Source organism: Falco rusticolus, chromosome 7 (genome assembly GCF_015220075.1).
Source record: "Falco rusticolus isolate bFalRus1 chromosome 7, bFalRus1.pri, whole genome shotgun sequence".
In the NCBI taxonomy this organism is placed as follows: domain Eukaryota; kingdom Metazoa; phylum Chordata; class Aves; order Falconiformes; family Falconidae; genus Falco; species Falco rusticolus.
Genome location: NC_051193.1, coordinates 27,494,074 through 27,506,290, shown reverse-complemented (window position 1 = coordinate 27,506,290; position 12,217 = coordinate 27,494,074). Strand labels below are relative to the sequence as shown.

The following is a 12,217-nucleotide window of genomic DNA, read 5'->3' as shown; positions in this document are numbered from 1 at the left end:
TACTTTATGTTTTTACCAACCATTACAACCTTTTTACAAATAAATTTTTCATACAGTCCTCTATAACTCCTCTACAAACACCATGCGGCTGTGCTTGGCTCGGGCACCCGACAACTTCAACGTGCGGGCCTGTAAGTGGGTGCTGGCAGGGTGTCACGCAGGACGGGGCAGAGGGGGGAGTCCTGCGCCCACCTTATCCCTCTGCTCCTCCCCAGTCAGTATTGGAGACTACATCCAGGCTGTGCTGGACAGAAACCTGGCAGAGAACATCTCCCGTGTCCTCTACCCCAATGACAACATGAGTCACGACGCAGGGTGGCTGTCCCTGCCTTAGGGATGGCTGCAGAGCGCCCAGAGTGTGCAGTGGAGCAGACCCTCTTGCCAGGATGCTGCAGAGATGCTTAGATGCTTTGGATTGTGTTTCAAGCCACCTGTAATGCTTGGATGGGGATTGCTGCCTCCCACCAGCGCTGCCCAGGGCTGCAGCAGAGGCGAGTCTGTTCCTGGGCAAATCTGTGCTCAGCAGAGGGAGGGAGTGGGGATGAGCATGACCTGGGGGGTAACGGGGGGAGATAGTGAAGGGTGGCTGCCCTGGCTCGGCAGCCTGTTTTGGGCAGGTCCTGATGGGGTTTTTCCCCGTTTAATCCTACCCCAGCCTTCCCAGCTGGAGAGGAGAGCTGGGGGTGTCACAGCTCCGGGGGGGGGGGCGGGGAAGAGGTTGCCTCCTACAGATCTTCTTTGGCAGACCAGCAGGTTGATGTTCTGTGCTGCATGAACAGTGGCTCTAAGTCTTGTCTTAGAAATAGCTCCTAGGTGTTACATCCCCTACGGCTTCCCTTCCCGTTGCCCCGGTACCTCTCCTTCCAGCTGGAATTTAAGCTGCGTGTGTACCAGCACATCTCAAACCCCTGTGCTGAATTCGGGAAAGCAAGATGATGTTGGGGTTAGAGTTGCTGCCAAAACTATTGCTGGGGGCTTGCACCGTGCCGTGGGGTGGATGTGTACCGGCGTGGGTCCCCACACAGCAGGGAGCCCCGGGAAGGCACAGGCGTGCCTGGGCAGCACAGTGCAATCCCTCAGCACCCCACTCCTCTGCTCACAGTTCTTCGAGGGGAAGGAGCTGTGGCTGAAGCAAGAGTACTTTGTCATGGCTGCCACCCTCCGGGTCATCACATGCCGCTTCAAAGCATCCAAATTTGGGAGTATGGACAGCATCTGAACTGTGTTTGATTCCTTCCGTGACCAGTTATGAGCCAGGGATGGTCCGACATATGCCTTGGAGCTCGTTTTGATGCCTCTCAGATATACACCCAGGGCTGGGGAGGTTTTGTGGACCCTCCATGAATGCCTGTGCCCAACTGACTTGGGAAGTGGGATGCCCACATGTCCCCCACTCATCCCCACTGTCACCCCTGCTCTCCCCACAGGTTGCCATCCAGCTGAATGACACACACCCCGCCATGGCCATCCCTGAGCTGATGAGGGTTTTTGTGGACATCGAGAAGCTGCCATGGAACAAGGTAAGGAGACCCAACCTGGCCCGTGGGTGCCCTCTGCTTGCACCACCCTCCTGCAGCTGGGGGTCTGGGGACCCAGTCCCGTAGCTGCTGGTGTCCTGGGGAGCAATGTGGGGCAGTCAGGTTGGGTTTAACCAGCATGGACTTGGAGGTGCTTCTGGCCACAGTGGGAGGACCATGTGTGGGTGCCAGCTTTCCCCCTCGCTGCTCACCACTGGCTCTCCCTGCCAGGCAGGCCTGAGACATCACCAAATGGACCTTTGCCTACACCAACCACACAGTGCTTCCCGAAGCCCTGGAGCGCTGGCTGGTGGACCTGGTGGAGAAGCTGCTCCCCAGACACTTGCAGATCATCTACGAGATCTGATCATCCAGAGGCACCTGGATGTGAATGCCTTGGGGCAACCTAGGAGCCCTCTCTGGAGCGGGGGATGGGGATGGCATGCATTGTACCATTGGGATTAGGGGGATGCACAAACTGGTAATGTCAGGTGTGTGGCTGAGTGGTTCTGGCTGCTATTTCAGGAGGCTGGGGTGTAGGAAAGCCCTTTCTCACCAGCACATTGCCATCCTGCAGCTGGTGGCTGTTTTAAAGGCTTCACCCATTGCTCCAAGGACTTACCGGTTGGCATTGCCTTGCTCCCTAAATGCTAAATTCATCCTGGAGAAGGATGAGGTTGGGGTACAAGGGAGATGATGGTTTAGCCTCCTGGTCTGGCAGCACGAGGCTTTTGCCAAAGTGGCCCCCTTAACCAAGCGTGTGCCCACAAGCCCCTCTCCACAGGGGCTGGCGTGTCCTTCTGTCCAGAGGCACCCATGCGGGGGGAGGGCACCCTTTGGAAAGGGTTTGCACAGTCACTCTGCAGTAAAAGCCACCGCTCTGGTTTGTGTGAAACGCACTGGGGACATTGGGAACCGTTGCGTGGGACATCGCTGAACACCAGCACCCCTCACCTCTCTGGCCTCCACTGGCAGTACATCACATCCCTCTTCCCTAACAACGTGGACTATCTGCGGAGGATGTCCCTGATAGAAGAGGGGGGCACCAAGAGGATCAACATGGCTCATCTCTGCATCGTTGGCTCCCACGCTGTCAACGGCATGGCAAAGATCCACTCCGAAATAGTCAAGGCTCAAGTGTAAGTGCGGGGAGGGAGGTGGTGGTGGATCACCCTCAGCTTGGAAATGTGGTGGTGCCAGGTAGGGGAGCCTGAAGCTGTCCCCTCCTCATCCTCACAGCTTCAGGGACTTTGCAGCGTTGGAGCAGAGAAGTTTCAGAACAAGACCAACGGCATCATCCCGCGGCACTGGCTCCTGCTCTGCAACCCGGGGCTGGCAGAGCTCATCGCAGATGTGATGGCATGGGGGCAGTGCGATGGCCCCTGACCCTTCCCAACCCCAGGGATGTTGCTGCTGGGGATGCTGCTTCAACCTCAGCCATTTACATCTTCTAAATGTTCAAGCTCTACTTGGATCTTACCCGAGATCCAGCCACTTTAAAAGCACTGCTGGCTTTGCTGGGCAGGAGCAGCATGCTGGATGAAGGTGGCCACCCCCGTCCCGCCATCAGCATGTGCCTGTGCTCCTTTTGCAGAAAACAGGGGAGGACTATGTGTGGGACCTGAGCCAGCTGACAAAGCTGCACGAGTCTGTGGACGATGACCTCTTCATCTGGGATGTTGCTGACGTGAAGCAGGTGAGGGGACGCGGGCAGGGGGGGATGTGGGCAGGGGGACGCAGGCTGGGGGCTGACGTGCTTCCTGCACCCTCACCCAGGAGAACAAGGTGAAGTTCGCGCTGTACCTGAAGAAGGAGTACAAAGTGAAGATCAACCTTTCCTCCATGTTCGACCTGCACGTGAAGAGGATCCACGAGTACAAGCGGCAGCTGATGAACTGCCTGCATATCATCACCATGTACAACCGTAAGCCACCGTGCACCCCGAGGGGACAGGCTGCCCTGGGAGTGCATGAGCATCCCTATCCCCTGGGGCTGCAGCTAAAACAGAGGGTGACACCACGCTGCTGTCTTCTCCAGGCATCAGGAGGGATCCTGCAAAGCTGTTCGTGCCAAGGACAGTGATCACTGGGGGCAAGGTAAGTGGGGTCAGGAGTTTTAAGGCATTTTGGACTAAGTCCTTGAAAACATTATAGGGAATTTGGGTACAGATGTCTCATGGGGCCATGTCTGTGAAGCTTTCCAGGGAGTGCTGGGGGAGCACTTGTTGGCTTCAACCCAAGCAAGGCACCAAGTTCTTGGGGGGCTTGCACAACCATACACTGCCTGTGGTTACACAAGCTACCGAAAATCTGGTGGTGTGACACATGGCTTGGATGAGATGATGGGGGCAGGGCTGAGTGGGTGCCCGTCGGAGCTGGGTGCACCTCACCTGCCCCTGGTGCCCGTCCTCCAGGCTCACCCCTGGCTTTTCTCCTAGGCTGCTCCAGGGTATCACATGGCTAAAATGATCATCAAGCTCATTAATTCTGTGGGTCATGTGGTGAACAACAACCCCATTGTGGGGAGCAAGCTGAAGGTCATCTTCCTGGAGAACTACAGGGTCTCACTGGCAGAGAAAGGTAGCCCACGTGGGGCACACTGTGGGGAGGGGATATCCGCCCCATGGCTCCATCCCTGCAAGACAGCAGATCTAATGTCCTTTGGCATGGCACAAACCCAGAGCTGGTCACCACGAGCCCCTTGTCCATGTGCTTTTCTGGCAGCGATGCCTGCTACCAACCTGTCCGAGCAGATCTCCACAGTGGGCACTGAGGCATCAGGTACAGGGAACATGAAGTTCATGCTGAATGGGGCTCTCACCATCGGCATCATGGATGGAGCCAAAGTGGAAATGGCCAAGGAGGCTGGAGAAGAAAACCTGTTCACCTTTGGCATGAGGGTAGAGCACGTCATGGAGCTGGACAGGGAAGGGTGAGGGCTGGGGATGCCATGGGGGTGCCACCACCGTGGCAGCACCATCTCATATTGACCCTTCTCCACCAGGTACAATGCCCAGAAGTACTACAACCAGCTCCCTGAGCTGAAGCAACCCACTGACCAGATTAAGAGTGGCTTCTCCCTACATGAACCTGACTTCTTCAAAGAGTCAACGTGCTCTTCCACCACAACAGGTGAGGCCTAGGATGCCATTCATCCTCTTGGTTGGGTCTCTCCACCAAAGTCCTGGTGCCCGTGTGGAGCAGCCCACTGCACCAACCATCCACCCTCTGGCTGGTAAGGTCCCATTTGTCTGGCCCTGACGTTGTGCACCTGGACGAGCAATCGATGCTCCATGGGCACACAGGGCTGTCCGTGTACGGCACGTTGCAGTCGCCACATTAAAGCCTGTGGTACAGTAAGGCCAAGATGAATTTGGGTGCGCAGCCCTCGCCAGACGATAGATGCCTTTAGGTATCTCAAGGGCTTTCCTGGCCAGAGCACTAAGCACCCAAGGGTGTGAAAAAGAGAGAAATGTTTTCCCGATGAGTTGACACACAGTGTGCCCTGGCAGGGCACCCATCCAGCCCGTGCCACAGCACCTACAGGGCTTGCAGGGCCCTGAGCAAACGGGGCTGGGGGGGGATGAATTCACCTGAAGCATCTGTGTTGGGGGGAGCCCCAGACCTGCAGCCCCAGCCCCATGTGCTGAGCCCACCGGCCACCGCCGTGCTCCCACCTCTGCACTGCTGTTCTTGCTGACTCCTCCTTTCTTCGCTGCTACAGGTTTAGGTTTGCAGATTATGAGGCTTGTGTCAAATGCCAGGAGAAGGTCAGCGAGCTGTACCTGGTGAGTGCCAGCCTGGGGACAAGGCAGGGGAGCTGTGACAGGGCACAACAACCCATCCTGGTGACAGGGTCTGGTGGGACTGTGTACATAGATGGGTTCCTAGCAAGGAGGTTCCTGGCTGTGCTGCTGCAGGGGGTCCCTGGTTGAAAGCTGGGCTTGGGGCCAAGGTGCCACCCATGGGTGCAAGCCTCCAGCCACACTGTCCCACACTTCTCCTTGCAGAACTCCAAGGCATGGACCAAGATAGTCATCAAGAACATCACAGCGGCTGGCAAGTTCTCCAGCGACCACACCATCAAGGAGTATGCCCAGGACATCTGGCACGTGGAGCCCTCTGACCTGAAGATTCCGCCACCCAACGAGCCCCAGGATGCAGCTGAGGACAAGACCCCCAGAGGCACGGCAGCGTAGGGGCACAGAGCTGCTGCCAGCCGGAGCCAGGGGACACCAGCCCACGTGCTGTAAAGTTGTCTCTGCCATCTAGTCTCTGTGTTGCTGCTGCTGGCTTTCCGACAGACAGGGAAGGGGGGAAATTTTTCTAACATCGGTGCTGTGCGGAAAGCAAAACCGTATCGCCCTGTTGCTTGCATAGGTGCTAAAAAGAAAAGTGCCATTGGAGTCCAAGGGGCTGTTTACTGAAGTTTAAAATGAGGGACTGAGCTCACCTGCACCAACGCTGACACAGAAAGTGGGTGGACGGGGCGAGCTGCTGGGGCTCGGCCAGCAGAGCTGGACACAACTGTCTGGGCCCTCCCAGGTGATGCTGAAACAGGACTTTGGGGTGCAGCTCTCGCTAGTCCTCAGGCATCAGTGCCAGGGGGGTTAGGTGGTGTTTGTAGACAGGCCCATGTACCCCCAGCACTGCCCCATGTGATGCTCCCAGTCACAGCTCGCATGGTCCTGCCCCAGGAGCAGCAGTACCTCCATCCCCCGAGTAACCTGCAGCATCCTCGAGGCAGTGGGCAAATTAGGAAGTTTCTCAGTAGTTTTTATTACAGCAGTAATTTCAGTGCCACGAGGGGTTCCTGGTGGCGGTTTGAGGCAGTGCTTGTGGTTGCTGCTGCACGCGGCAGGTGGCATCACTAAATGTCCAAGAAGTTTCTGCAACAAGATGCTGTATCACTGATCATCCTGTCCTGCCCGAGAGCTGGATTTCAGGAGCAACTGGAGCTCAAAACTCGATGTTAGCAAACACCGGAGGGAGGGGAGGGAGCAGGGGGAAGGCAACCCCACGGTTGCAGCAGGGGAGGAGGATTCATCAGCGGAATAAGCGGCCAAGGCTCATTCTCTGCCCCCCCCCCCCCCCCCATTTCTGCAGAGCAGCACCTACTTCACCAGGGTGGGCAGCTCCAGGCTGAATGAGATGTAGTTGTGGCCCAGGCCTAGCTTCTTGGGAAAGGTAATGAACTTCACCTTGGTTTTGTCCTTGTAGGTGCTGTGAGCAGTCTCAAAGAGCTGCCACAGGATGGGAGCGCCATTAGTGGCATGTGCAGGGGATCTCAAACCCCCTCTTGGCACCCTGGGGCTGAGCACCCCCTCTCCAGCCATTTCAGCCCTCTGAAAGCAGGCTCCATGCCCCCCTCAAAGCCCATGTGGTGGCAGAGGTCCTCACCTTGTGGCCCAGGTGCAGAGGTAGGACAGCATCATCTTCTGCATGCAGGATGAGGAGCGGGCAGGTCAGCACCTTCACACTGTGGGCAGCAAGCACAGCACCGAGGAGTCACCCTAGAGCCGACAGACCTGTGGGAGTCTCCCCAACTCCTGCTAACAGTCCCACAGCATTCCTGACCCCCACCAGCACTGCCCTTCAGAGCATCCCAGCTCATCAGCAGCTAAGGGCAGCTGCTGAACCACTGCAGGGTGATGCCCTCGCTGCTTGCCCCAGCATGGCAGCACCAAGCACCCTAATAACCCTAAACCCCTGTTATGGGGTGCTCAGGCTTGAAAGGTGCCCATGAGCCAGGTGGCTTTTAGCCAAGGCTACTGTGGCATGTGTGCCACAGCGTGGGTGGGACCCAAGTGTGTAATGCTCAAAAAAAGGGTGGTGGCTCGTGGACTTTGCTTAATAATGGTACTACCTGAAATTATCCAAATAAAAAGCCACTTTTAAAGCATGAGGAAGCTGGACAAACACAAACAAGAGCAAATAAGGTATTTCACAGGGCTTGAAGCAACCTGGGCTAGTGGAAGTTGTTCCTGCCCGTGGCAGGGGGACTGGAACTAGATGGTCTTTAAGGTCCCTTTCAACGCAAAGCGTTCCATGATTCTATGTCCAACCCGTTCATCCACAGCCAGGTGGTCCCAACATCATCCCCGCAGCCCCATGGGGACAGCTGTGCCCCTTCACACCAGGCACTCACTTCTTGTCACTGCAGAAGAACATGTTGCGCAGAGCCAACAAGTCCAGGATGAAGTACTCACAACCTGGGAACTGGCGGTAGATCTGCCAGGGAGAGAGTTGCAGGGGTGCTGAGCCGTGGCTGTGGTTGATGCACCCTGCCCCTGCAAGGGGGGGAAGACCCAGGCAGCTGGGGCTGCCACTGCTGGGGGACCTCATAGGCAGAACCCCCCCACTCGTCACCGCTGGGGGACCCCACGGGCAGAGTCCCTCACTCATCACTTCTGGGGAGCCCCACAGGCAGAGCCCCTGGGCTCACCTTGCTGACGGGGATGTGGGCAGCTGCCTCGCGGATGCTGGGGTACAGTGACTCCAGGACAACAGCGTCAACTTGGACCCCTCAAGCCAGAGTGGGGCAAGAGCAGGTAAGACCGGGGTGGTGGTGGGGGGTGGGGGGGAGCTGCCACCCCCCCCTAAGACTGCTGCCATGCTCACATCCCAGGCAGCAGTTATGAGACCAAGTTGCCCCTGTCCCACTAAGGAGGATGGGGACAGCCACTTGTCCCCACCACTGGTACCAAGCCTGATGCTCAAGCAGAGAGTGATGGGGCTCCCCAATGACTCTGTGCCTCCAAAATCTGATCAGGGATGTGCAGAGCCCCAGGGAGCACCACATGGGGCCAATGCAGCTACACTGGTTCTCACCTCACTCCTCCTGCAGTTTCCTTGCCACATTTGTGGCAATTCTGTGAAAAGAAAGGTGACAGTGAGGGGGAGCAGCCACGATGCCTCGGCAGGGTGCACAGCACTCTCACACCCCAGCCTTGCCTGCTGGGTTTTGCTTTGCAAGTGCCTCTGCTGAGGAGCTGCTCTAACCCCTTGCTCCATCCCTGGGTGGCACCGGTCTGGCAGCAGCATCACAGCCCGAGGACCAGCTGTGGGCTCTGGTGTCAGTTGGGACCCACAAGGTGTGTCCCCCTTGCCCAGCCCCTCACCTGCCCTGTCCCCAAGGAGTGTCCCCAGAAGAGGATGCTGCTGTTCCCGCTTTGTGCTCTGGCCCAGTCACAGAGTGCCAGGACATCCGTGATGAAGCCACTCTCCCTGGGGTGCCTGCTGGAGCCCCCATAGCCTGTGGGGGACATGGCTCGGTGTCATGACCCTGGCAGGCACCAGCCCCAGGGGGTCTCTCAGCAAGAGGCAGGGGCGTGACTTTACCTCTGTAGTCAAAAGCCAGGATGTGGAAGTCAGCAACCCCCCCCGCCCCCGTCTGTCAGTGGAGCGGCACCGTGTTATGTCCAGGGGCAGGGCAGTGGATGCACCCCAGGTCCCCCCAGCATGGCTGGGATCATTCTGCCCAGGGTCCGTCTTGGGTCCCCAGAGCCAGTGTGGGGACCCCAGCAGATCCCAGTCCTCCCACAGTGGATCACTTACCTTCAAGAACTGGACACAGTGGCTCACAGCCCTGATGGGGAAAATGAGGTTAGAGCTTGGGGAGGGACCCCCAAGGAGCCCTCCCCTGCAGTGCAGAGGGACCGGGGAGTGCTGGGTGCTTTGGGGTGGGTGGGTTTGGACGTTTAACTTTCACCTTTCACCCAAAAGGACTTTCCTTGACTCATGGGGTGAGAAACCACCACAGCAGCCCCAGCCCCACAGCACTGCTGCACCCCGTTTGCTAGTTCTCCCCCCTGTGCCAAGATGCTGCAGGAGAGCAGCCGTTGTCCCCTGGGGGAGGCACAGTAGGGGGTCCCAGCCCCACAGCAGCGCTCATGGGTACTTGCCTGGTCCCCTCACAGCCGTGCAGGTAGATGATGACAGGGTGAGCATCAGCAAGTGCCTCCTCATACCAGCGCTGGTCCTTGCCCCGTGCTTCAGCCCCTCTGCTGCTTGGCACCGCGAGCCTGGGGGGGCAGAGCGGGGTTACCCCAGTTTAGGCAGGATGCTGGTGTAGCCACACAGCTGTGCCCGCCTGGGATGCTGAGGCTGCCCCACTCACCAGATGCCAACCGTGGTATCTGCCTTGGTGGTGAGGTACAGGCTGATGGTGTTGTTCAGCCGCAGCTCTAGCCACCGAAAGTCCACAAAGAAGGGGAAGGCCAGTAATGGAGAAATCACAGCCATCACACGGGCAACCCAGGAACCCTCATACCCAGCTGCTTTTATGCATTTTTTCCAAAGCAACATGTTACTGTTTCTAAATTATTTGACTAGAAGCCAAGTGCTGTGTTAGGGCCAACCCAGGGAGCAGGTAGGTGAGCACAGCCTTCTGCTGCCTCCTCCCACCCAGATTTCCAGCCCCACTGACACTGCGCGCGCCCACATGGGTTGTAACTTCAGGTGGTGAACAGGGTTCGTGGCACCATGTTACTACAGCTTGCAAAACACAAGGCACCAACAGGAACGGTCGCTCCGTGCCTCCTCTGCAAGCCCATGGCAGGCGGGGGCTCAGATGGGGGCTGTCCTGGTGCTGGTGCTGCCCAGGCACTGGGTGCAGCCATACTCCTGTTTTTGGGGACCCCTCGCAGCCCCCTGCCCACTGAATCCTGGGGAGGGGTGGGGGCGCCTCTCCCATTTGGGACAGCCCCAGAGCACTCACAGAAGTTCAGGTATACAAATGTGGTGAGCAAGACGGGGAAGAGGCAGATGAGGAGGGCACAGAGATGTAGATGAGAAGCAGGTGCAGGAGGAGGATGTGCAGCTGGGGATACCAGGCCAGCCAGCCCCTGCAAGGAAGGCACCTGGTTAGCATGTCCCCTCCTGTCCCAAGGGCGCTGGGGCATGGTGGAGCAGGATCCCCATTCCCAACCCCAGTTGTGATGGCTGGGTAAAGCGGGTTTTCCCCTGCAAGGACCTGAGGCTGCCGTTTGTGTCCCCCCTGGGACCGGGACCTGACGCCCCATGTCAGGATTGTGTTTAGCTTTGGGGATGGAGCCAAGGTGTCAGAGCAGCCCTGCTGTGACACAGTGTCACAAGAGGCCACAATCCAGTCCCCCGCAACCTCCCACGGGACACGGGCACGTGGGAAGGGCCAGGCCCGTGCCAGCACCAGGAGCTCCAAGCCAAACCGGCAATAAGGAGCAACCGATACTCTGCGGCAACACCCTGAGCCGTGGCTGGTGAGACACGGTCATGGCAGTGCCCCCCAGCCTGGCACTGTGAGCCTCTGCAATTCCCCAGGGACAAGGAGCCACGGCCAGGGGACAGGGGCACCCGGCGGACACCGCAAGGGGACGGCGACACGGTCCCGGGGAGCGCCCGGCAGCGCCCCCACACCGGCCCGGCAGCCCAGACTGCCCGCACCGCGGCGGGTACTCACCGCTGCCGCCGGCCCGCGTCGGCCCTGCCCTCCGCTCGGGCGCTGTCGCCGTCCCCATCCCGATCCCGATGCCGGTCCCCGCCGCGCCGCTCGCCGCACCGCCCGGCCGCGCCGCCGCCCAGCCACGCCCACTCGCTAAGCCCCGCCCGCCCTGCCCACCCTGCCCACCCTGCCCACTGACAGCCGCACTCTAGCCCGCAGGCCACGCCCCCTCCCCGCCCCTTTGAGCCGCGGGGGCGGGGCTGTGGCCGCCCATGTGCTGCCGCCGCGCCCCCGCCGGGGGTCGGGGATCCAGCGGGGCCGCAGCTCCCTGTGTCCCCCCCGGGCCGGGCCAGGGCGAGCTCGGGGCCGGCAGCAAGGTGACACGCCGGGACAACCAGCCTTACCGGGGCAAGGAGCACACGAGGAAAGCTTCCCGGTTATAAAAAAAATATTTTTTTTTTTTAAGAAATCTTGCAGGTTGTAAAAAAATTAATTATTTTTAAAGAAAAAAATGTTAAAAAGCAAACCTAGTGTCCCAGGGCTTCAGCTGGAGGGGTAGAAACCTGCCGCTGGTTCCCGTCCCAGCTGCAGCTCTGTCAGGCTGAGTCAGCTGGAACTTTTCAGGCTGAAACTTCCCACCAAGAAAGAAATATCCCAGTTTTACCAGTATTCCCCAGGAATCTCCGCCTGGCGCAGGAGGCTGCACTGCCTGGACACAGGCACACATGGCTGGGCCACCACCGCCAGGCCTGCTGACAGGCCCATGGCCAAGGGCTGCAGTAAATAGGCTGCCGCTGGGCTGGCGGGCAGCCCCTTCTGCAGGGGGCAGCCAGCCCCCCCTGTGCTTTTAGGCTGCTCTTACCCCACCTGCACCCCAAAGCAAGGCCTGCGCTCCTTGCCCTGAGTTCACCGCACACACCAGCCTGCCACTGCGATTTTAGCCCAGCCCCAGGGCCACCAGGTGGGCCATGAGGGTGGGACAAGCTGGGGAGGCCAGAACTGTGGCCCTGCAGCCCTTCGGCACCCATGGCAAGGTACCTGGGGGGGCTTGGCAGGTGCTTATGTGTTGCTCTGTGAATCCATATGGTTTATGCGGATGCAGCCTGTGCCAGCCCTGAATGCAAAGCCAAACAGGTCCGGTCAAACCGAGGCAGTGGGCAGGCAGATGCGCGTTCCCCATCAGCAGATGTTGCAGTAAGGTGGCACAAGCCAGCCACAAGCTGCTCTTCCCCTGCCACAGGGGCAGGAGGACAGCAGGAGCAACCAGCAGATCTGACTGA

General features: G+C 58.9%; 3 protein-coding genes across 3 annotated transcripts; 2 read left to right on the top strand and 1 right to left on the bottom strand.

Annotated features, from left to right (window-relative positions):
* Nucleotides 1–3: 3 nt before the first annotated feature.
* On the top strand, nucleotides 4–1,232 carry LOC119150865 (glycogen phosphorylase, liver form-like). The gene is made up of 2 exons (XM_037393939.1): nucleotides 4–298; nucleotides 1,103–1,232. Exons 1-2 carry the CDS (start codon nucleotides 83–85, stop codon nucleotides 1,217–1,219), a joined length of 333 nt encoding a protein of 110 aa, XP_037249836.1. The 5' UTR covers nucleotides 4–82; the 3' UTR covers nucleotides 1,220–1,232.
* A 228-nt stretch (nucleotides 1,233–1,460) lies between these two features.
* On the top strand, nucleotides 1,461–5,829 carry LOC119150847 (glycogen phosphorylase, liver form-like). The gene is given in 10 exon segments (XM_037393880.1): nucleotides 1,461–1,520; nucleotides 2,289–2,656; nucleotides 2,757–2,779; nucleotides 2,782–2,870; nucleotides 3,112–3,213; nucleotides 3,294–3,441; nucleotides 3,555–3,613; nucleotides 3,955–4,096; nucleotides 4,241–4,448; nucleotides 4,521–5,829. Coding segments are annotated over 10 exon segments (1,338 nt in total). The 3' UTR covers nucleotides 4,660–5,829.
* A 461-nt stretch (nucleotides 5,830–6,290) lies between these two features.
* LOC119150864 (lysophosphatidylserine lipase ABHD12-like) lies at nucleotides 6,291–11,077 on the bottom strand. The gene is made up of 8 exons (XM_037393938.1): nucleotides 10,956–11,077; nucleotides 10,236–10,362; nucleotides 9,421–9,540; nucleotides 9,074–9,104; nucleotides 7,665–7,747; nucleotides 6,917–6,995; nucleotides 6,635–6,759; nucleotides 6,291–6,405 (listed from the first exon to the last, which is right to left on the bottom strand). Exons 1-8 carry the CDS (start codon nucleotides 11,011–11,013, stop codon nucleotides 6,387–6,389), a joined length of 642 nt encoding a protein of 213 aa, XP_037249835.1. The 5' UTR covers nucleotides 11,014–11,077; the 3' UTR covers nucleotides 6,291–6,386.
* Nucleotides 11,078–12,217: the final 1,140 nt, after the last annotated feature.

Bases quoted from the DNA above. Each gene is read 5' to 3' on its own strand.
- LOC119150865 (XM_037393939.1), top strand. From the start codon at position 83: ATGCGGCTGTGCTTGGCTCGGGCACCCGACAACTTCAACGTGCGGGCC. The intron at 299-1,102 runs ATGAGTCACGAC...CTCTGCTCACAG, and splicing joins TCCTCTACCCCAATGACAAC to TTCTTCGAGGGGAAGGAGCT.
- LOC119150864 (XM_037393938.1), bottom strand. From the start codon at position 11,013: ATGGGGACGGCGACAGCGCCCGAGCGGAGGGCAGGGCCGACGCGGGCC. The intron at 7,748-9,073 runs GTAAGTGATCCA...TCTCCCTGGCAG, and splicing joins ACTGTGTCCAGTTCTTGAAG to ATCTACCGCCAGTTCCCAGG. The intron at 6,760-6,916 runs GTGAGGACCTCT...ATCCTGTGGCAG, and splicing joins CTCTGCACCTGGGCCACAAG to CTCTTTGAGACTGCTCACAG.